At 51.4% G+C, this 24,109-nt stretch overlaps 2 protein-coding genes across 10 annotated transcripts in view; both read left to right on the top strand.

Annotated features, from left to right (window-relative positions):
- The window catches only part of Dlgap2 (DLG associated protein 2), a 437,601-nt gene extending 431,759 nt beyond the window's left edge, over positions 1 to 5,842 (top strand). For all 9 annotated transcript variants that reach the window (XM_010620360.3, XM_010620359.3, XM_010620357.3 and 6 more), the window contains 2 exons: positions 409 to 561; positions 2,773 to 5,842. In XM_010620360.3, the coding sequence (XP_010618662.1) occupies positions 409 to 561; positions 2,773 to 2,991 (372 nt within the window). In that variant the 3' untranslated portion in view covers positions 2,992 to 5,842. The remainder of the gene's footprint in view (positions 1 to 408; positions 562 to 2,772) is intronic.
- A 15,099-nt stretch (positions 5,843 to 20,941) lies between these two features.
- Cln8 (CLN8 transmembrane ER and ERGIC protein) overlaps positions 20,942 to 24,109 on the top strand; it is a 14,966-nt gene continuing 11,798 nt past the window's right edge. Inside the window, exon 1 of the mRNA XM_010620373.3 lies at positions 20,942 to 21,100. The gene's annotated coding sequence lies outside the window, so the exon portion shown is untranslated. The remainder of the gene's footprint in view (positions 21,101 to 24,109) is intronic.

The following is a 24,109-nucleotide window of genomic DNA, read 5'->3' as shown; positions in this document are numbered from 1 at the left end:
AAAGAGGGCACTTAGTACCTGGTGCGCTCTGCCCCCTGACCGCTGCTTGCAGTGTGTACTGCCACAGGCTGCACAAAGAGCAGAGGATGGTGCCAAGTGGGTCACTGGGACGTGGACTTTATGCCGGGTTAAAGGAAGCCTAAGCCAACCAAACAAGTTCATGGCCGAGCCCCTCCCCACCCTGCTTAAGTGAGCTGCCGAGCATTTAGATCCTGATCTTTGCCACCAGCCCTGCATTTCCAACGAGGAACGTGGGAAGGTTGTGCTACATGGGGAAGACTGCCGGCAGACACAAGTGCTGAGGAAAACTTTCGTCCCCTGCCGAGGACCCTTCCCAAACCCTACACCAGCATTTGAAGGGCCCGGCTTCCCATGCTGGTGGACTCTTAAAGCCCTCTGTCTCTGCAGGACCCCGGCGCCATGCCCAGGCCAACGTCCCAGGACCTGGCAGGCTACTGGGACATGCTGCAGCTCTCCGTGGAGGATGTCAGCATGAAGTTTGACGAGCTGCACCAGCTGAAGCTCAGTGACTGGAGGGTCATGGAGTCTCCCGAGCGGAAGGTGAGTGTGCCCTGTGCCAGTTGCGAGTGCAGTCAGTGCCCGCGATGTGCAGCCCGCCTGCGCTCCTGGTTCCACAAGATCCGCTTCTCCCAGCCCTCGGTGGGCAGCACAGGACCTGCTTCCGCCTAACCACATGTGCCCATGTGCACGCACGTGTGTACCACAGAGTGAAGCTGGGGATGTGTCAGAGCAGCAGCTTCTTGCACACAGACACTCAGAGCACGCCCGAGAGCACGTGTGGCTGGCCTCGTCCCTCTGAGGAGGGTGTTCTGAGTAACTTGAGCCGGCCTTCATCTGGGCTGCATCACCATGCTCTCCCGGGAGAACACCAGCTCTGCTGCAGGGATGGTTTCCCACCCACCTGTGCCTTCAACCACAGGTCTGCAGTGAAGGATGAAACATGAGAAGCCCACGAACGCTCTGAGGGTGTGGTCTCTCTGTCAGCCTCGGCCAGTAAAATAGGCTGAATGGTGGCATTAGACCTGAGTTAGGTCGTCCACGGCAGCAGTACCCGCAGTGGAGCTGCCAGGGCTGCGTCAGCCTGCACGCAGTGACACCATGTGCTTCAGAGCGGCAGTCACGACCTGCACTCTCTAGGTGGACATTTGCCACTGAAACACTTACCAAGAAAGTCAATCCAGCACACCTTTGAGAGGTGGTGTTTAATATACAGGTGAGGACACACAACTGGGTCATTAGGGAAAAGCCTGAGGAGAACTGGGCATGGCCTATATAGCTGTAATCCCAGCATGTGGGAGGCCGAGGCAGGAGGACTGCTGTGAGTCTGAGGCAAACCTGGGCTACACAGCAAAAACACAAAACAAAGCCAGCGTAGGTTATCCTGCTTTGCACCTCCTTGAAAGGTCCCATTGGCCACCTAGTGGAGTTCCAGGCCAGAGGCCACAGGTGCCATACGGGACACCCCTCCTGCCTCTGACCCCAGGGACAGAGCAGAAGGCACCGGTTCCTGGAAGCCTCCTGGGGCTGTAAGCAGGTGCTCGTGCTTTGTCGCTTGGTTGTGCGGTGAAGGAGATGCTCAGTGCTGATCCCAGCACGAGGTTACCCTGAGGGGACACAGCATGCTTCTGTCCCAGATGCACACAGCAGCACTCACCTTACCTCTCCTGACACAAGCAGAGAGGGTCCAGGGTACATGGGCCTCGTGAAGGACAGCACCCTGCACAGAGTAGTGGCCTCCGACAGCCCCATCCCTCATGACAGAGGCTTCGGGCTCCACACAGATGCCCAGCTTGTCCCTTTGGCCATGCTCCCTGTGGGCAACCCTCACAGCCCCAGGGTCAAAAGGCTTCAGAGCAGAGAGGGAAGGAACCGGGATGGGGGGGTGTGGGGGGTCACCGTGTGCCGAGAGCAGGCATTGTATACTCTTAGGTTCACTTGCAACACGCCAGGAAGGTGGGAATGACTCACTGCTGCTGGCCTAGGTCTTGGTGACAGGCGCTGCAGGGCACAGTCCCAGACACCAAGACAGCTGCTCACCCTGTCCAGAGCCCTGGGGGCCAGGCCTCGGGTTGGAGCATGGGAGGGGCTCCTGGGGCCCTCCATCCTGTGCCTTTCCAGGGAAGGAAACCTTTGCAGGAGAGAACTCCTGGCTGAGGGGTAGCACAGTGATGCCAACCTGTCACTAAACAGCTGCACAATTTCTCTATTGCACTTGTGGAGATTTGTCTTTCTGAAAAAGGCATTCCCGTATTTTGGTGACAGTTATTTAAGAGCATAAACTGAGAGTCAGAAATAATTATTTGTATCCTTTTATCCAAAAACATTATTGAGATCAGTGAGGTTTTAGGTTATGAAACAGGAATTTGGCTGATGGTTCCCAAGATGCCTGCCCGCATAGCCTGGTTTTCATGAGCCTCATGAAACCCTGGTCCAGCTGGTGACCATGGCATTGTGCGACAGTGTCCACGGGCTCTGTAAGGTATACACCAGTATCAGGCAGGAAGCATGGGACGAGGTGGAGCCTGCCTTAAAGCTGTAGAGGTGAGGCCGCATCTGGCACCACGTGCAGATATGTCTCCTGACCAGAGGCCCTGCCCCAGAGCCTCTGCCTCCTCTGGGGAATTTGAAAAGACACGGATCACTCTGTCGCAGCCCAGGGTCAGTCCAAGCCACACAGGAGGAGCGGCCAGGCCCCGGGCCTTTGGCAGGCTCAGTACCCTCTGACCACTTCCCATCTGTGACCCTTTTCAGGAGGAAAGAAAGGTCCCCCCTCCAATACCAAAGAAGCCCCCCAAGGGGAAATTTCCCATCACGAGAGAGAAGTCTCTGGATCTGCCAGACCGCCAGCGCCAGGAAGCCCGGAGACGGCTCCTGGCCGCCAAGCGTGCGGCCTCCTTCCGCCAGAACTCCGCCACGGAGCGGGCCGACAGCATCGAGATCTACATCCCTGAGGCCCAGACCCGGCTCTGAGGACGGACGCATGGACGGACGCATGGACGGACGCAGCGACACTCGCCTGCTTGTGTTCTTTTTAACAAAACGCTGTACAGTTCATTGCCTACCTGGTGATTTTTGTCTCATTTCTTTCACCGAATCGCCCTTGCTGTTACGTTCTTCATACCATAAACACAGTGGGATGCTTTCCACTTCCTCGTGTGCCAGCAAGTATGACCTCCTCCAACGATGGCCTCCAATGATGGCCGACTCTCAAAGCCCTGAGGGACAGGCGTGGTGACGGCCAGCACCCCTCTTTGTCCCCCACAGACACAGATGCGCCTCTGGAGACAAACCCACCGACATTTTGTGATTTCTATTTTTATACATTGTGTGATATTAGAGGTAAGAATAACATATAGCTGCATATGGGTGCATCTCACCACTCCGAGAGGCATCAGACACCCCAAGTGGCCGGTGCTACACCCCAAAGGGCAGAAAAGAGACCCGACCCCACTAGCCGGCGTCCCCCTCCCGAGCCCCGCTGTCCTGGTCCTTGCTGTCACAGGCAGTAGTGCTGGGCCCTCGCTGTGGAGCGCGTGTCACGGAGAGGGATCCCTGGGCCCCAGGATCTCACCCTGAGGTTCTTCAGGTCCCAGAGCTCCAAGTCGAGCCCCCTCCAGAACCCCACACCCTCACACCAGGGACGAGCTCCACGTCCTGAGGGAGGGATGCGTGGGAGGGGACGGAGCCCCAGAAAGCTGGGCGCAGGCGGGAAAGAATTGCCCACTTCTCTGAAACAGCCATTGTAGTTTTTATTCCTTTGTGACTTAAGGCATTCACAGAGCATTTTATTTCAGTTTCAACACCGAAGCTCCGTGTGATTTATATAAATGTGTCTGTATGTATATGTATATACACATACATACACACACATTTCAAACCGCTCTATCATTGACTTTCCAGGGTATCTTTAAAAAAGAGTTCGCTTGTATAAAACGACAGTTGTGATGTTGTCAGAAGTATAAGAATGTGAATGTAAGCGGTAAGTATATCTCAGTCTAAATGGTGAAGAGAGATGCAGTTTACACTTGTATTTTTCCAGAGTTATCTTGTCCTGTGCAGCACTGCTGACGTCAAGAGCGTATTTCCTGCCCGTGTTAGGCGGAGCGGAAAGGCGGCACGTGGTGGGATTTGCCAGGGTAACAGCCGGGCGACTGGCCCCGGGCAGGCAGCCTCGGGCCTCAGGGTCTGCACTCGAGGCATAGGCGGGATTCTTCACCCAATACCAGGTCTTCCTTCCCGCCGCTTCGAGGAGCACCTCGTGCCCAGCCATAGGCAGAAAGCTTCCCCAGCCCTGTAGCACTTGTTTTCTCTCCGTGAGTCGCACTTTAAGGCGTGCGCAGCGCTCGGCAAGGGCGCCCGGGCTGCGCGCGCCCCCCTCATAGTCCACACTCCACCGCGCATGGGGTTCGCTGGGGCACAGTGGGTGTCACCGCATGTCAAGCTTCACGGTTCTACTTTTTCAGAGCTCAGTAGTTAAGAATTCCCCGTAAGAACAAAACCCTGTAAATTGAGCCTCAGATCTGGTATATATTTTACCAAACAGCCTTAAAATATATTTGGAAGCAAAAATCAGTACGAATGTATATCCTTGAAAAATGCAAAAAAAAAATCCCTGAAATATTCTTCTATAACTGAATCCTATTTCCCCAGAGTGTTCAAAGCATTTTTCTACCTAAATAAATACCTAAACCCTGAATAGCGTACCATAATGATGCTTCTTCCTATCTTCACTACACTATGTAAAAGCAGGTGTCCTCGTAAGTCTCGGCATTTGAGACTTTAAAAGTGACGTGTTACTTAAGAGGAACTACTGTTTAGAAGAACCACAGGCAAGCAGAACCCGCGTATGCTCCTAATGAAGGAATTTGAACACACGTGTGCACATCACCTGCCCCTGTCCCGGCCCCTCCTGGCAGCTGCTGGGTTGTGTCTTATTCCTGGAACTTACACAGAACACACAGAAGCAAATTGCCAAATTAGATGATAATGATCCGTCTTAGGTTCTGGACCTATGGTCCCAGCTTGAACCAAATATTCCCTGGATTTGGACTGATTTTTGTTTTTTTCCACTCACTTTTATCTGACAATCCCCCAGAAGTCCTGGCCTCCACCATCCGTCCCTAGGTGAGCACAGTGGCCCCACCAAATATGGAGGATGTGCCCAGTGGGCCCACTAGTTTCCAAAGGTGTGCACACCCTGGCCGAGCAGGTGCCTGCTGCTAGTGATGATTCTGCTCATGTCCCTGCCCAGGGCAACACCTGCAGTTCTGTGCAGGCGACGTGCTGTCATGGAATGGGAAGCTAAGCCGTGTTTCTGTGTCATTCCTGCAAGAAAGTGAAACTGTTTGCAGCACTGTGGGGCTGAGGCCTCTCGGTGGGTTTTGTCAGTCATTTCCAGAAGGTGTGAGGCCTAGCGCTCTGGCATGGTCCTCGCATCACACTTAAAATACACTTTGAATAAAAGACTGTTGCAAATGTGCAACACAGGGTGCCAGCCACATAGAGGTGAAAGCTGATGTTCCCTGCAGCTGCTCACCAGGGTCCCTCGAGGTGCAGCCAGCACCAGGGAGATGCCCTCACACCAGCAGGCCCACCTTGCTTGCCGGTTATTTAGCCGCCTCTCAGAAACAAACAAAACTAAGTCTGAGGACCAGGACCCAGAGCAGAGGCGGCGTGTAGCAAGTGTCCCCAGTGTAACCCACCCAGCGTCTCCACTACTCACTGTCTATCCATCTGTTCTGATGTTACCAGTAAAGACTGTTACCGTGTTTTCCTCCACAAGTTTTTATCTCCATCCTAGAATGCTGTACAAAGCACTGAACTGTTGTATACCAAAAAATTACATTTTTGTTTAAAAGAAAGTGTTGTCCATGTTTTCAACTCCAAATCAATCCTGAAGACTTCCAGCATTTACTGGAAAGGTAAATTGTTAGAAAAATACAAATCACATTAAAGGTTGCCTCTTTAAAAAAAAAAAGCCACAAAATCAGTAGCCACAACGTAGAGGGGATCACTCCCTGCTTGGCCTCATGGCCGTGGCCAGATTCACAAGCAGAAGACAGTTGTGAGTCAGGGATTTAGCTCAGTGGCACCACGCCTGCCTCACAAGCACAAGGTCCCAAGTTCGATCCCTGCTACAAAAAAAAAGACAGCTTCAGGTCACACACGTGCATGCTTTCTGTCGTCTCTGGGCATGTGCGTCCCCACTGGCCAGATCTTGGCTTCGCCACTAGAAGATGCTGTACCTTACATTTACTGTCTCCGGGGACCCAGCCACCCCACACAGGATGCTTTTCAGGGCAGAGAACAGCAGGGTTATAGATGCACAGTCCAGCTCCCCAGTGTGCTCTTGGAGAAAGGCTGTAGGACGAGGGCCAAGTGTTGGGACCCAGCGGGGAGCAGGGGAGATGCATGCCAGTCTGCTGGGCCTTTGATACTGATGGTGACAATCTGAACCAGTCCAGCCCTTTGCAGCCTTCCAGGGCATCGAGCAAGCAGGAGCCAGCGGGGCTTGCAGGGAGACCCGAGTCAGGTTGGAGCTGTGCTCGGCCTTGTTAGAGATCTGACGGGGCCCCCAGGGAGCCCCAAGGGACAGAAGCTGCTGCGTGCACATCTGACGGGCTGAGGCTGGCCCCAGTCTAAAGCAGCACGGCCAGTGGACCAGAGGGGACCCCAGGAATCTAAAGAGAGAGGCCCAGGGGCCAGGAGAGGTTGTGTCTGGCAGGAACCCAAATGTGTTGCCAGAAGCAGCACTGAGGGTGGGAGGGCAGCAGGTGCCCTCTGTCCGGAACGGGACCACGGGCTCCCCAAATGGGAACGGCTACGAGACCTGCTCTTCCCTCTGTGCACTCCCCCCTCTGCTCTCCAGCCTTGGGCTTGTTTCCTTCTGCGAATTGAACACCCCGGTGAGGTTGTCTGACCTCAGGAGCAGCGTGTACACTCCTCCAGTCGTCAACCATACTTCCTCGGAACTGTCTGAGGGCTCTTGTGTTTTTATATGAGTATTTGTCTCTACTTCTTGGTAGGTTTGGAGCAAACACAGGGTTCTGAAAGCTTGAAAATCAAATAGAAAATTGTGAGCTTAAGAGGTCAACAGTGTCATCTGTTACTGGTTAGTAAGTAGAGCAAGGAAACCCACTGCATCTCACTTGCTGCACCCCTCAGACACTGCGTGGCTCATGTGGACCCCTGGGCCATGGTTCAGAGGGGCCAGGCCACCGGCCACCCCTGGTGAGTACCCACCCTGTGGGGTACAGCCAGTGTCCAGGCAGAACACACACATCACCAAGAAGGCCAGGCCGGCGGGGGCGTCATGGGACTCATGCTTGGGGTCCTGCTGTGGAGGGCTGAGAGCAAGCTCGGGTGCAGCCTGGGGATGCAGCAGTGTTGGGGAGGGGCCTTCCTGCTGGCTCTCATCTCAAGTTTTGGAGGATTCCGAGAACCATTTCCAAGTGCCAGCCCGAGTGGGCAGTTGTTCCCCACCATGCAAACCCAACTGCCTCTTCGACGAGAGGAGATGTTAAATGTAGGGAACGGGGAGAGGGGACGTTGCTAGGACCTCTGCAGTGAGTCCTCGTCTCCTGCAAGCCACGACAGCACAAGGAGAGTGAATTAGACAGAAAAGATAGAAAACTGAGACTCAGGGAAGAAGCTGAGCTTTGGGTCTGATCAGTGCTGCTCTGGGCAGCAAAGACCCCAAGCTTGCCACAGTTTTATTTGGGGCATGGGGAGTAACGAATGTAACGGGTGATTTAGAGGGCAGCAGGACCTAATCCAGGAACTGAGGGACTGTGTGCCCCTCCCGGATGTGTTCAGCTGGTGTAGTCCTGCCCTGCAGCATCACAGAATCACTGAATCGTGGAGGTTTTAGCTGTGACCAGAGGCGAAGATGGAGTCAGGTCTCGACATGCCATACCGGCCTGAAGGCAGGAAACTAGGCCTAACCGTAATTTAATTATGAAATGATTTTTCCCCAAAATCATATAGAACTGCTCCTGACAGCTAAACCGGCAATAAGGTCACGGAGGGAGCTCCTGGCCCGGGAGCAGAAGGATGAGGTTGGGGGTCATGGTGGACCCAGCTGCCCCAGCTCCCAGCACCTACCCAGCCTGTAACACTTGGGCACGGAGGTGGCTTTCTTCGGCCCCACCCCATGACCAGGGCCACAGCTCCATCACCTGCTGCCCCAGATCCAGTGGCTCTATCCAGCACTTGTTTCATGTTCCAGTTTGAACCCTTGGCAGACGACTTCTCTGCAGAAGAAGTGTTAGTTACTTGCTGTGAAAGTACTTTTTAAAAGATTCCCTAAGTGCTCAAGCCAAGGAGGCAGAGGGTTCCTTCCCTCCCGCTTAGATCTTAGGGACTCTGTGTCCTCGTGCTCATGTGGATGCAGGGGATGCGGCTCAAGTCTGTAGATGTGGTGACGGAGGCTGAGGCTGGCTGTGAACTCTTGGCGAGGCTCAGCTGGCCTCTGCTGTGCCCTGATTCTCTCCAACTGGCACTGCGACCCAGTGCTCTCACTTCCATGGTCACCACTTTCAGAGGGCTTGGATGGACAGCCCCCTCGCCCCTTTCTAGCTGGTCTGTGGAGTTGCCCCTCACCAGCAGTCAGGCCTGGGATACTTTTGACCTCACATTTCCAGCCAGGGAGCCACTTGCTGTAGAGATTCGTCCCCCTACACACCCACTCCCTGCCACACACCGGTGGGGCCTGAGGATGAAGTTAAATCCCCGGACAGAAATTCAGGGAATGCTCTACACAGGCATCAGCTGCAGTCACGGTTCAGCACAGAGGCATTTAAATACATAGATAAATCAGTATACACACAACGCATATCGGCCACTGGGACAGAGCGCCAAATATCCCCGTCTCTGCAGAAGCACATTTCACAGAATAAAACCACTTTGTGGGACTCTTTCTCGTGCTTTTATGGCTCTTTTAATAAATTCCCCCTAGTGGCGTGCAGGGTGCCTATTGGGACTCCAGTGCGGTCTTCATCTCAGTCGGCTCTTTGTCTTGTTAACAACTTCTCATCAGAATGCCAGTCGTTATTTTAAGGCATTTCAGGTGTTTGTTTTTTAGTTTTCTTCCTCGTGGGTTTTTTCTATTCTCGGTTATTGCAAGGAAAATGCTTTCCACTCCCTTCATCTCTTCTATAGTTATCCTCTTTCACTTAATTTCTGGACTGCTGATATCCAGGCCCTGTAAACAGTTCTACAATTCAAATTCTTAGAGAAAAATAATATTTACTTTTTGTTGGAGTGAGTTCTCATATTATTTTAAACGCAGAGAAATTATGTAGACCAAAGAATTTTACCAAGAAAACATTTTTCTTTTCCTCCACTCCACTTTTCGATGATAAAGTAGCCTTGCTTTCTCTGTTAAGAAGAAATGGGCACACCTGAAGGCCACGAAGCCTGTGTGTGCACAGGTGGAAGTGAGTCCACATCCACGAGTTCCCCAGGGTTCTGCAAAGGCACCTGAGAGCCTGGGGCTGCAGGACGGCTGCTGCTGGCCGGGTGGCACTGGGGCCTCACCCAGAGGGAAGGGAGGCCCAGCTTGACTTCTTGTGCCAGGGAGCATCCCCCGAAGGGACCCGGGCTGGTGTTGGACTGAGTGGCCCCTCCCTCCACCGCTCCCTTCTCCTCGGTACCTGCCACCTTTCTTCTCTCGCCCGGCATCAGGGGCCAGCCTCTCACCAGCCCCAGGGGCCTCCTGCCTACTTGAATGCCCACCCTATCTACCACTTGCTCCCCTTTCCTGGGACATCACTGCAGCTGGCTCCTGCCTGAGGATGGCAGGGGTCCCCAGCAGCAGTACCACACAGAACAGGCCTCCTCACCTGTGCTCCCAGGGCACCTGGGCAGGGAGACAGCAGGTGACCGTGCAGATGGTGAGGCCGCTCCCTAAGGCGCCCTGCCAGACTCACTGGGCTGGCTGGGGTTCCTGCAGGTGCTGGTTCAGGGCACAGAGCCCAGCATGGAGGACCACAGGGACTGGACTCTTCACTATTGCAGCCATGATCTTTTTGTGTCCAGCAGAATAAGAAATAATTAATTGAGAGCATTGCATAATGTGTTCCTCTTTCACAGGTGGCGTTTCTTCCCATCGCACACTTATCACTAGCAAAAAAGAAAGCTATATGTATTTTTCCTTTTTTTTTTTCTTTTGGTATTGGGGATTGAACTCAGGACCTTGCGCTTGTGATGCAGGCAGCGGAACCACTGAGCTAAATCCTCGGCCCGTGTATTTTTCTTTTTTAATCTCACTTTCCTTTGGGAAGTTTTAACATATTTTGCAATTAACTGGAATTTTGTCCTTTGAGCTATATGCAGTTTGTTTTCTCAAAAGTCTATAAAAATGCAAAGAAATTAATGAGGTACTCATTTTTGTGTCATGACAAAATACCTTCACCTTTACAGAGCTTTCTTGGTAAAAGCCATGAGGCAGCTACATGAAGACTTCATGCAGTGTGTTCAGCACTGGAAGTCACCTTTCTGTCTTGAGGAAAATCACTCTGGGCTTAGCAGGAGCCTTTTTCCTGCCATACCCCAGGCCCTAGCTTCCACACCCAGCAGCACAGAGAACACACAAGTTACTAACCTCAGAAAGGAAAGGCCTTCCCCCCAATGCCATGGACATCACCAGGATAACTCAGGGTATTCCTGCTAACTCCCAGCCTACAAATTCACAACTCGGAAAGTACAATGCCGTGGGAGACACAATGCAACAAGACCCAGTTGGAAGAGCTGGGTTACCCAAGTGGGCTGTGTCTGGCACAGAAACTGAGTCAACTGACAGTCTTTTGAAACAGAAAGCACCAGGCCACATGGCTTCACTGGCAAAGCCTACCAAATTCTTAAAGAAAACATTACCAGTTCTCTACAATCTGTTTCATAAGCTAGAGGCAGAGTGAATATTCACTAACTTACTCTATGAGGCAGCATTACCTTAGACCAAAATCAGACAGTGCCATGACAAGCAGGAAAAGCTTCAGAGCAGATGCAACTCCCCAAATATTACCAAATCAAACCCCCAAATGCATAAAAACGATTGAACAACACAGCAAAGCGAGATTCCTGATGAACACATTTGACATTGCCTCAACAGCCCAAAGAATAAAAATCAAATGTGATGATGCCAGTTAATGCAGAAAATATATCTGATGGAATCCAATACCGCTGAAGCAGGAAGACTGAGTTCCAGGCCAGCTTGGACTCCACAGTGAGATCATGTTTCAAAAAAAGAAAAACATTCCAATACTTTCATAGAAAAAAACCTCAGCAGGCTGGGAGAAGATAATTCTCTCCTCTTCATAAAGGACACCGAAACCCATATCATTTCTACTTGTGAGAAATGCCAAGCTCTCCACCAAGCTCAGAGAGAAGCCAGGTGTCCCTTCTCACCCCTCTGTCAACGATCACACGCAGGGCTCTAGATACAGCGATAGGGTAAGAAAGGAAGCAAAAGCAACAAAAGTCTCCTGGAACTAATAAGTGGTCACAGCATGCGTAATATGCAAAAGCCAACTGGTTTGTAATCCAGTAGCCAAGCATAGTCAGAACCTTAAGCCTAAAAGCATCAAAGCAATCAAAACAAAAGACCCAGACAGTGATCTTGTGGTTATTGACAAGCTGATTGTCAAGTTGTATGGAGAGACAAAAGACTTGGAGTGCACACCTGGTACTGAGGAGCAAAACAAGTCCGAGGCTGCTGGCCCTGGACTGCGGTCACGCTGTCCGGGTGAGGACCACATGGCACTGGCCGAGGAGTGGGCAGACGGTCTGATGGCCTGAAGAAAGCGTGCGCTGGACCACGGCAAATGGCTGATAGGTCAGGCACAGAAGACAGCACTTTAAGTACAGGGCTGAAACAACAGGACAGCGTGTGCACAGAATGACACCCCAAAAATATTTAATAAATCCTAGACCAATTTGTGTAGTGCAAAGCCATAAAATTTCCACACGATCACAGAGAAGAATAGTTAGGTCACCTTGGGTTTAGTGGGGATCTTTTATATAACAATGCCAAAAGCACTCTCCATGAAAGAAAATCAAGTTTGTCTTCATTAAAGCCAAACCTCTCCTGTCCAGAAGGCCGTGCAGGGATGAACTACCAGCTGTGGACAGGCACAAAGTGCTCACTGAGCCCTGCTCTGACCAGACAGCCAAAGAGCTGCAGCCAGGAGGAACTCGCAGCTTCCACGTGGGGACAGACCCGAGAGAACACAGCAGAGAAGCGATGCAGATGGCAAAGGAAGGTGCCCATCTCCCTTGGAAGGGAAACTCAGGTGCAAACACCATGACACACCCAGTCCTATAACAGCTGCCCAATCCCAGGACGCTGAGGCTGCAGAGCCGCACACCGTGCAGTCCCCGGGGGCGGCTTGGAGACGCACATCTTGAAGACCTATCCTGAGTTGCCTGCGGAATCCCTCCTGGAGCCGCACCCCTACCCAGGAGTCAGCACAGGTGTTCCACCTACAGGAGTAGTAGCCTGGGCAGTACCCTCCTCTGGAGATGAGTTCCTCTCAGGAGCCATCCCATCACCAGGCCACAAATCCTCCTTTAAACAGGTGACTCTGATCATCACAGGACCAGGCCCACACCACCAGCAACACTGGGAAGTTCCTGATGGAACACCCCCACTCCCCGGACCAGCCTGCTCCTGGGATCGCCAGGAAAACCTGCACACTAACCTTTACAGCCATGTCCAGGTCCTCCAGCTAGTGGGTGAGTGGGTGAATAGGCTGTGATCATTCAGGCAGCGGATGTTACTTAGTGCCAGACAGAGGTGAACCACAGAGCCACCTCACAACCCCAGAGGAGCTGAAAGGCGTGCCACTGAGAGAGCCAGCCCGCCCGCAGAGCGTGCGCCGTGGTTCCAACCTGGGACGCGCTGGAGAAGGCAGAAGTACGCAGACCGGGAGACTGACCCATGTTGCAGGGGTTGGGGGAGGAAGGACGGACAGGCGAGCACAGGTGATACCAGTCTGTCGGTGCTGTCACAGGTGTCTCAGTAACTCTCTCCTCCCTGGGACACAATGCCCAACACCCACAGTTTCTAGGAGGAGAAGCTTGTTTTGGCTCATGTTTCAGTCTATGGTCAGCCACTCCCAAGAACAGCCTGGCAGAGGGTCCTGGTGGGGAGAGGATCCCCAGCAAGGCAGACAGGAAGCAGGGAAAGGAGCCGAGCATCGCTGTCCCCAGAACCGTACTCATTCCCTAGCCAGCTGCATGTCCCTCACGGCTCTCCCGTGACTGATGCTGGCGGTCGTCGGATTTGCCATCCTTCCAGAGGTCCAGAGTCCACACGAGCACCTTAGTCACTTCCTCATCACTGAGACACAACTCCCGACACCACAAGTCTAAGGAGGAGAGGTTTATTTGGACCCCAGTTTGCAGAGGTTTCAGTCCACAGGGTGGCGTGGCAGAGGCGCTGGTAGCCGAGGAGCTGCTCACAGCAGGGCAGACAGCAAACAGAAAGAAGAGTTAGGTAGGGAGATAAACAATTCCGGGTCACGCCCCAGTGACCGCCCACCCAGGCCCGGCCTCCTAAGGGCAAGTCAGCTGTGAGAGCCCAGGATCTGGCCTTCCATCCCAGCGTCTTGGGGCCGTAGACACCAACTGGAGCAGTGAGACGAGCCAGAGCAGGGACTTCCACACACACTCCGACTGCTGAGTGTGGGACAAGGAGCTGGGCATTGCTCACATCCCAGTCGGGCCCTTTCCCTTCCCAGTTTTGCTCTGGCTGCCCTGACCTTTGCCCTCTTCTTCCAACCCAGATGAAGAGAAATAGCAGGGCTACCACAGCCGACTTGGGAAGAAGGAAGCAGTCCAAGAACGCAGTGGCTCTGCAAGAAAGCTGCAAGAAGACGATTGTCCTGATTAATGCCAGCACCGGCCCAGCTGCCCAGATCATAGTGTTCCCTACCTCACCCTTAAGCTGTGCTCAGCTAGTCCCTGCGGCCTGGAACCCACAGCACAGCCAGGCTTCTGGCTCCACCCTGCCGCCCTGACTGTGAGTCAGTGCTGTGGCCTTCAATGAGCACCCCAACTCTGTCTTGTGCCCGCAAGGGCAGGGAGGACTCTGGCCAGCAGCCACTGTGGTGTAGGTCAGGATGCACAAATACCAGGGGGAGTGCCTGTGAGATACAGGTGTTCTGAGGTACCCAGGCCCCATCACAAACCCGAAGTGCGAGGCAGTGGGTTGAGCTCTGCTGAGTTTGCCAGCAGTGGATAGCGCCGCTGTCTGGACCAAGAGGTTCCCCTCAGCACTGGGCGGTACTGGGTCCACTGAGTAGGCACCAGAGGCAGGCGGTCTCTGTGCCCTGGGGTCTGGGGGAGGATCCTGTTAGGGTTGAACTGTGGCCCCCTAGAGGGCCGTGCCAAGTCTCCCCACCTCAAAACATCTACCTCCCTGTTCCTATAACTCTCAAGCCCTTGCCTGCCTGGGCGAGGACGAGCACCTGAACCCAGCCCACCTCCCTATCCTGCCAGCACCTGCTCCCCAGCTGGCCTGCACACCTGTGGACATCATTGTCCGGTCACTGGCTCCTCCTCTCCCACCCTGCCCAGCACCAGGCCACAGGCCCTCTACGGATTTTGGCACTCACCACAGCAAGTTACAGTAACATCTCTCAGTGCACCACTAAATAAAAAGCTCAGCCTTGGAAGTGAGGGTGACAACTTCTAGGTGGCTCCCTGTGCCCAGTTCTCATGATTAACCCCCAAATTGTCCTCATGCAGGATTTAATTTGTAAGAACTTTCCAGATAACTTGTCTGGAATTTACTTCCACATGAGGTAGAGACGTGAGACTCCTGCAGGCCTTATCTATTCTTTTCAATTAGCTTTTAATTATGCACTACAGTTAAGAGCTTAATTACTTCCACATTAACCTTCTCTCTACCCTTTTAGCATAAAACACATGAAGATTGAGCGCCCAATCTTCTGTGAAAATAAAGGACTCACAACAGGAAACCTTGGCAGGCAGTCAGGGTTCCAGGAACGCACACAGAGGCGAGGCTCACACTCGGCTCACATTATCGGGGTACCAGGTCCAGGATCCAGCTCACTGCCTGCTGGTCTGCAGTACTGAACGTCTGACCTCCAAGGGCCTGAACTGCAGTTCAGTGTTAGCCCTGCTTTAAACAAAAGGTATAAAATAAAAATAGAAAAAAATTAAAAATACAAATTCATAGAGCTGGAACCATATGGTGGGTCCTCTTTTGCAGTGGGTGGCATGCGCAAGTAGCACCTTGTTTCTGACTGACCTGCCATATTTCCTCTGTGAATACCTCTCTACCCTTTACACTGCTGATGGATAGGAGCCATTTCTGGGCTTTTAAGTGTCATGAGTAAAATTGAGAAGATATAAAAAGTAAAGAAGATTCCTCGGTTTCCTGGGCCATTGTCAAGCCCACACTGGCATGTTTAAGTGACAAGCAGCTTGTTCTGGCTCACAGCACTGGAGGGCTGAGGTCAGACGTGGAAGTCAGACATGGAGGCCACGTTTGGAGTGGGCTGTCTCAGGCAGACTCTCCCAGGAGCTCCAGCGGCATAGGACGAGAGGCAGGAATATGCATGATTGTTGACATGCAAGTGAATTCTGGACCCTCACCTTCTGGTGGAGCCGCCAGTGCTCAATCACAGGCTCTGCCCTGACAGTTTTGTCTAATCCTGGTCACCTCCTGGAGGCCCTTCTCCACACACGGGGTTTTCCTCCTCTCAGCACCTCCCTGAGGGTCTTGGGGGTCTTCAGAGACACATGGAACTGGACACAGAATTCCAGCAGCAGCCCTAGGGGTCGCACAGGACTCACACAGACAGTGGTGTGATCCAGAGCCAGCTGTGGAGCTGTGACCTCATACGCACACACAGCCGCACACACACCTCAGCTATCACATTCACACAACACACTCACACACCCTCTCCCACTCACAGCAGTATATACACCTCTCACACACACTCATGTGCCCTCTCAAACACCCACACACAACAACCCTCTCACACTCACACCGTCTCCCTGACACTTTCGCTCCCTTGTTCACCCTCACTTTCACACGCAGTGGAAGTAGTCTTCTCTCAGCCCCTCAGCAGGGAGGAGCCCCTCCCCTTTTCTCATTTCCCGCCATGGAGCTGTGGAGGAGTTGGCGCCCACACTCTGCACATGTTCCTCTCCGGTGTCATGGCCACTTCCCGTCCTGTGAGGGTGGGCAGCCTCAGGAGGCGCTGGCATGGCTCTCTCTGCCTAGAGCCAGTCTGGTCTAATCAAATCTTATTTTCAGGACCAAGGAGGAGTCCTGTCTTCCTCTCCCATGGGAGCTAGTACACACACTCAGCAACTTTTTCCTAGAATGGGGATCGTCTACAGTTCTGTCAAGGGGGTGGAAATCTGGGAAGTGCAGGGTCCCTGGGTGCTGTTGAAATAGGAAACAGTGAGGACCCCAATACAGGTAGCTCTTTAACACAAAGGAGCAAAAGGCAACTTTTAATGATGCTGACGGCTCAGCCAGTGACTCCTGTCAGCCTCGCGAACCCCGAATGAGAAGTTTATTGCTTATGTACCCCTTTTTACATCTACAAGGCTTAGCTCCACTGGAGTTTCCCTGGGAATATAGAAAGCAGGATTCACACAAAAGCAGAGCAATAGAGAGGGGAGAGCAGAGTCTGGCGGGACTTTCTGACTCCATTATGCTCCTTTGGTGACAGATCACAGAAATTGTCATGGCTACTCAGAGCACAGCTACCTGGTTAACCCATGGTTGCCTGATAACACTGTTAATCCATAGTTATCCAGTCCCACATGGGGAGTGGTGTCCTCTCTCATTCCCCCTTTGAGGTTCTGATTGAAGAACCTCACTTTTTATATCAACATTTATCACTTCCACTGTGCTTTATTTTATTAACATCTATGATTATACAATCTTTTAGATTGATATATGTCAGCTCATAAGACCTTGGGGCTGTCTTTGATCTATGGAGGTTACTATCTTGAAAGTCTTCTGGTAAGGCTCAGTGCCTCTGGGTCATAACCTCTCCCATTGTCTATAGTCTGAAGTCTTTGCCCTCCTCCCATTTTGGGTTCTGAGAGTCTACAATGTTGTTAGTGACTGAATTACAGGGCTCAAGCCCACAAGCGTTTTTTTTTTTAAGGAGATCCTATCTGTCAGGGCACCCAGTTTACACAAGACCAACAGGAGAAACCATTGGTTGGGTCTCTACACCAATCCCATGGGTTATTTTCCCAGATGCACATATATTTGTCATTACTGTTATATTCTCTTTTTCAATTTATGCTCTTGCAGGATGTGTAGGGAAACTGGATCACCCCATATTTAGGGGGGGACATTTAATTAGCTTTAAAGGTGGAATTGATAGCTTCACAAGCATCAAAAAATAAAATCATTTTCTCCCCAGACCTTAATTTTGTGGTTGTGTTTATCAAGGGTCCCAATCTGTCTGCTGTGAGACAAATTTTAAGCTCCCAAGTGGTTTTCAGCTCTGAGTTAAAGCCAGTGTGTGGGGTACCATCCTCAGGCTTACAGATCTTATATGTAGTCAAATTAAGGTAGCATATCTCTATAACCTCTCTTTTACAAACATAGTATGTATGGAGGAGCAAAACCGTCATAACAGACATTCCTGTCTGAGTGACACACAGGCAGTGGTCACAGTTGATTTCCCCTGGGGGAATTACTCTCCTGAGTGTTGCTCCTGGAGTGGAGGAGATGAGACCCCCTAATAAAAGCAATCAATACCAGTAAAACATGGTAGCCACAAAAGGAAGGAGAGGGCTAACACATCTTTTTCCCCAATTGCAGTCAGGTAAGGCAGTCTCAGCAAAGTCTATGGCAAAAAGCAGGGAGAGAAACATAATACAGTTAAAAGCAAAGGGTGACAGTCCATCACAGGAAGGAACAAGGGTGTGTAGACCTGTCCTTAGGGGTGTCCTCAGGCTCCTGCCACGCGTAGACTAGTCAGCCCCCAGAGTGACCAGAGCACAGCTGATGTCTTCTGCGGGCCTTTCCGTAGTTCCCCTCTGAGTCAAGCCGACCTTGGTGCCACGATGAGGGTCTCTGGAACACATCCACTCTGGTGTCGAAGCTTTCTTTACCTGACTATGGTGGACCCACATGGGGACTCCTTTCATCCGGATTGTTGTAGGAGTGGTCAAAAGGACTGTTAGTGGACGCTTTATTTGGGCTTCACGCTGTCTTGTCACCAGACTTTGATCCAAACTAAATCTCCCAGAGACAAGGGGTAGAGAGGACTAGAGATATTAACACGGATCCTTTCTAAGGCCTAAGAGACTATCTTTTGAGAGACTTTCCTAACTCAATCATCTTTCTAAGGTAGCTTCTCCTAATGTCCCTGTACTCTCTGTTAGTCCTCTCAGGACAGGGGTGGGCTGGCGAACAGAAGCTCATAGCCTGTCCTGTGAATAGCCTGTCCTCTTGTGGAGAGTGCAGTGTGTACAGAGAAGCACAATGGTTAGGGCATGGGACCCACGTGAGCCCAGCCTCCGGGCAAAATTTTCCTCACCCCGCTTTTAGGGGTCTGTTCATCCTCTCTGTCTTTCCTGAGCTCCAGGGTTGGATGCCTTTGCCACCCCTTGGGCCACTGCTGTTAGAAAAGCAGGACCATTGCCTGATCTTGTGCTCAGTGGAAGCCCACAGCGGGGTTATTTCCTGCAGCAACTTCCACGTAAAGGCTTGTTTAGGTCAGAGGCACCTAGTGCTGGAGTTTTTGGAAGCCTTTTTTTGAAACTCCTGAAAGCAGTTTGCTATTTTTTGTTTCAGGCTACACCCTCCTCCTTTGTGACTTTACAGAGGGGCTTAGCTAAGAAGGCGTAGTTGGGAATCCATATTTTATAAAAGCTTGATGTTCTCAAGAACTCTTACAATTGTCTTTTGTTCACATCCAGGGCCAATTTTGGATGAGGTCCAAATCCCCCTTGGGGGAATCATCTGAAATGGCCAGTCACGAAGCCCTTATTTTTACCAGGGGAAAGTCAGGGCCAGGATCAACTGCAGAGGTGGCTATTCAAAGTACATTTTTCTGTCAATAAAATCAATAATTTTGGCCCCTAACTTGGCGAACAAACCCCTCCCTAAGAGGGGAACTGGACAGTCAGGCATCAGTCAGGAACTGATGGACTACCTCATGGCCCTCTATTTTGTAAATCCTCAGCTGGCAAAAGGCTTTTGTCTTAGTTTGTCCGGTTGGTCCCTTGACGTCAGCTGTCTTGTGGCTGAGGCCAGTGGGGAATATCACAAATGAGTGATTTGTTCCTGTATCAATTAGGCCTGGGGAGTTTCAGTCTGATGAGACCTTGTGGAAGAAGCAGGTCATGCAGTGGGCACAGGGAATTTGGGGCCAAACCAGAGGTCAGACGGAATATGCAGTGGAGTCAAAATGGAGTGGGCAGCTCTGAGCCTGCAGCTGGCACTGGGCCTCCGGGAACTGAAAGGCCTGGCTCTGAGGTGCCGAGGGTCAAGGAGCTGGGGCTGCTGTCTTTTGCCCATAATGGGAAGGTTGGTCTGGGAGTGAGAGGCTCAATACATCTAAGGCCAATTCGTCTGGATCACCCTCAAAAACGGGCGGAGTTTCAGCAGGGCTTTGCCTGTTTGGATGGGCCCGGTGGTGACCAGAACTGAGGAAAGAGGTTCTCTCAGCTAAGGGTGGACAAAGAACCAGCTGTAACCCTGAGTGCACAGAGGGGAACCGACCTGGATGCCTGAGGCTTTCTGTCACAACCTGATAACCTGTCACACTTTCTGAACTAAAGTTTGTTTTTTAAAATGAGCCTTGTGGGCGCCATCCAACCTGAAAGGTTGGCCATTCTGTCTCATAAAGGGTCTTGAGGTTTCCTGGAGTTTCTGACCATTATTTCCAGTAAACCCCTCTTTAAAGTGTTTTTACTGTGGTTCCCTCCTATAGTTTTTCCACCCAGAGAAACGAACAATGAGCAAGACACCAGGCACTTCGTCTGTCACCGGCCAGTCTCCTCAAGAAGATATTTCAGGCCTCTTTTAGCATGGGCAGCCCAGGGATCCTGGCCATCAACGCAGTGCTGCCCTAAGCCATATGAGGTAGCCCTGGAATCTCAGTTCAGGACTCCACCCTGTGCACCCCAACATGAGTCAGGAATGAGCTGTCTGTCTCACTCACACACAGGCACTCACAGATTCAACCAAACAAATATTCCCAGCTGCCAACAGCAGATGCCAAACCCATCTTCCGTGGGTCTAAAGTGTTCCAGTTTCACTGCATTCCTGCAATTACTCTGGGAACACAGAGGCTGATCAATCCTCCTTGGATCTCCTCCTCAAAGCAGGGCCCCTCAGCCTTCTGTGATTCGGGCTTCTGCCATATGCCCTTTGGCCCTCTCTGTGTGAGCCAACCTCAGGAGGCCAGCATGGGTTTCTCAGCCAGTCTTAATGGGGGATTCCCACACAACAGGCAAGATTCTGTCTGCATGCGCTCTGCCTGAAGGGTTGGGGAGGCAATCGGCCATAGGTGACTGTGTGGGCCCCAGAGCTTCTTGCCAGTGCCCCAGATGAAGCAGTGAACAGTGAGGACACTTACTGAGCTGTCACATCATTAAAGACTGCTTTCTGCTCCTATCTTCGTGTTAAAGAATTATACGTGCCAGGGAGTTATCCTGCTTCACTGTCACACCCTGTGGAATCACCTGGCATCTCCCCACCTTGACTGACTTCCACAGAGACAGGGCCTGGGCAGCCAGCATGTGGGTTTAATGGCCGCACCTCTGTGTGGGAGAGGCCACTCCTCAGGAGACGTCACTGACAACCAGTGGCATGGTGAGTGACTCAGGCCTCCTCTGGTGAACTTCAGGGCTGCCGAGCTACTGGGCCAGAGGGCCTCCTCCTCCTCTGTCGGGACTGCAGGAGGCCTGTCCTGTGCTGGTTATCAGGGGCAGGAGGACATCTGGAGCCTCACCCTTTCTCAAGTTTGTCAGAACTGGAATTCTGTTTCCCAGAGCTCAGAGCCTTGGCTATAAATCTAACCCAGTGCAGTTGTGTGGGAGGAGAACTTGGAAAGAAAACTCTTCGGTAAGTTTCCATCGTTCAGAAGTTAACAGATACACTAGGTCAGTGTGTTGCTTGTTGGATTTGACATCTTCATAGCATACTATCTAATGTTTCTGAAACCTTAACTTTATTTATTTTATATGTCTATGTATTTGGTTCACATCACATTATGCTTTGTGAGTCTATAAGCTTGTTCCTAAAGTATAACTGGGCTGAAAAGTAAACCAAGGTGGGTAGAGATATACACATGGAAATGAATTAAGCATTTGCAAAGTTGCCATAGGCTGAGGTGGGAGGATCCCTTAAACCTGGAGTTTGGTAGCCTGGGGCACATAGTCAAAACCCAATCTGAAAAAAAAAATATATGGCTGTGGGTGTAACCAGTGGTAGCATGCAGAAGGTGATGGATTCCATCCTTAGCACGAGGTGGGGGGGAATGCGTTATTGACTACTGATGGACAAAGACAGAGAGACAGAGACAGAGGGGGGGAGGGGAAGGAAGGGAAGAAAACCTTCCAGGTCACCACTGAGACTCATTTAGTACAGTGCCATGAGGTGCAGCAGACGGAGACCTGCGTGCACAGCACAAAGTCTCCCTCCCTGGAGACTGGTGTTCTTCTCTGAAGGATCCCACAGGGAACAATGTCCCTCTCTGACAGTTCCCACTTGAGGCTTGGTGCCCTTCTCTGATGTTGTAGGTTTAGTTGGAGACTTTTGGTCTTCCTAGATGACAGCTTCTCCCCCTCAGCACTGCTCACATCACCGGCTGGACAGTTCCTGCCATAGGGCAGAACTAGAAGCATCATTCCTCTTCCCATCCTAAGCTTCGAAAGCCCAAAGTCTCCAGATACTGACAGATGTCCCCACGGGGGAGGGTGTCCCCACAGCACTGCCTTGATAACTCTTCATCACCAAATCTTATGAGGATGCTGGTAAAGCTGGTTGTCATGGTAATGCTCACTGCCTTTGGCCAGCAGAGATTTAAGGCTATTTGTGTGAGAGGTAATTGCAGCCATTAGCTATGTAGACTCTCAGATCTGAGCCAGAGCACTGTGTTTCAAGGCTCAGAATTTCTCAGACAGATATGCTTTTTAGAGAAAGAAATGGACACAATGAGTATTCAGACATACAGGAATGATTGTATGAAGGTGTAGTTTTCTATCACATTTTTTCCCTGTAAGAAGGTTTAATTTTAGTGAAATTAAAGGAGAAAGTATTTATGACATTTGTTAAGGAACAGTAAGGTAGACTTTATTCATGGGATCATTGTGGTAAGTGTAGGGGCTATGTAACAGGGCCTTGCAATAGGTCAGAGATAGTTGGAAAAAGGATAAGTGGATCTGGGCCAGTCCTGAAATCTCAGCACTCAGGAGGCTGAGGCAAAAGGATTGCCAGTTTGAGGCCAGCCTGGATGACATAGCCCAATGTCTCAAAAACACAGGGGGGGGGAGGAAAGGGAGGGAGGGAGATTTGTAACAAAGGAGCAGGTTGAGCCTAAGAGAATACATGGGAGGAGATAGATGCCTGCTAGACAGACTCAGCAGGATTCCTGCTGGAGGAGGGTGGGGTGTGAGGAATTCAATCAGATACTGAGGGAGGCCTGAGGTCTCACCCTTGGGTGTAAAGGGTCTCACTGGAGTGGGGTGGGAGTCTGGCCACTGTAGGCCAAGAAGCTGACCAGGTGGGTCATGCTTGTTGTTATCTACTGCCTAGGTCACAGACCTGAGGTGCCACATGGCACAGCCCTACCTCTCCTGCCCACAGAATGAACTCTGTGGAGAGTGAGTGTGGGTCTAAAATCAGGATCAGATTAGCCAATGGGGGTGCTGAGGCAGGAGGATGGCAAATTTCAAGCCCAGTCCAGGCTTGGAATTTAGAGAGACCCTGTCTCAAATTTTTAAAAAAGAATTCAATGCCTAATACTACAAAAATGACAACAATAAAATCACGGAAATTCTCTTACCCTGAGATACATCCCACTGAGAACTCAGTCATTTTCCTGAGTTTGGGAGAAATAGACGAGAAATCTCACTGCTCATCTGCTGTTTTTTAAAAACTATCTTTTTTTAGTGAAAAGAATAAGATTCCATTAAAATATCACTCCATGGGGCTTCAGATGGCCGGTGGCCAGCGTCTCAAACTACAGCTGTCACTGGGCAGTGACCTGGGTAGCTTCTCTGAGCTTGGGCGCTGTGCCTGCTTCCAACAGTTGGGAGGAGGGAGGCCCGAGAGGCCGAGGGGCTTATGTGGCATCTGGCTCCCAGGACTGTAGGATGGAGGAGGAAGGCAGCCAGGTCAGGCAGTGCGTGGGAGGTGAGTGATCAGTTAACAACATCTAGCCTGGCTGTGGTGAGAACATTTTACCTGTAATGGAGAACAGCAGCAAAGACGCAATCCTCGCATGCTGACCTCTGACCTGACCTATAGCGAGCCCTCCACACCACACAGCCAGGGCTGCCACCTAAACCCCAGAAAGAGCACGGAAGTTGATGTGGATGTAAACCTTCTCAAATGTGCTGGAAACACGAGTTACCCTTAACAGGTGTTTGCGAGTTAAGCACCTTATTTAATGTCTCAGACAGTCCCGAGAGGGGTCTGTCACATTCTAGCTCAACTCAGTAGACATTTTGGATGCTTCTCAGGCATCAGCCCAGGGTTGGGGACAGGCAGGATGGAGGGATTTTTATTACAGGCCAAATGCTTTTCATTTATCTTATTTCATTACTTCTTTCAACAAACACTGATTTCTGGTTAAGTGCCAGGTGCTATTTTAGCTGTGGGGACAAAAGAGTAAGCGAAATTAAGTCCCTGCTCTCATGAGGCTTACATCTTAGCCAGAAAAGACAGAACTAGACAAAAATAAAAGAACAAATAAGTAAAACCACCGCATAGAATGTAAGACAGAAAAGTGTTCCACGATGAGATGAGGAATTAGAAGCGCCCTCGGTTGCCAAACCGTAGCTGGGGGCGTGGCCTGGGAACTCCGCCGCGCGGTGCGCGTGCGCGAGGCGTTTTGCGGCTGCCGGCGGC

Source organism: Fukomys damarensis, unplaced genomic scaffold (genome assembly GCF_012274545.1).
Source record: "Fukomys damarensis isolate Sample0158 unplaced genomic scaffold, DMR_v1.0_HiC HiC_scaffold_18, whole genome shotgun sequence".
NCBI lineage: Eukaryota > Metazoa > Chordata > Mammalia > Rodentia > Bathyergidae > Fukomys > Fukomys damarensis.
Note: the sequence above shows the minus strand (reverse complement) of the source record. Positions and strands in the feature narration are given on the sequence as shown.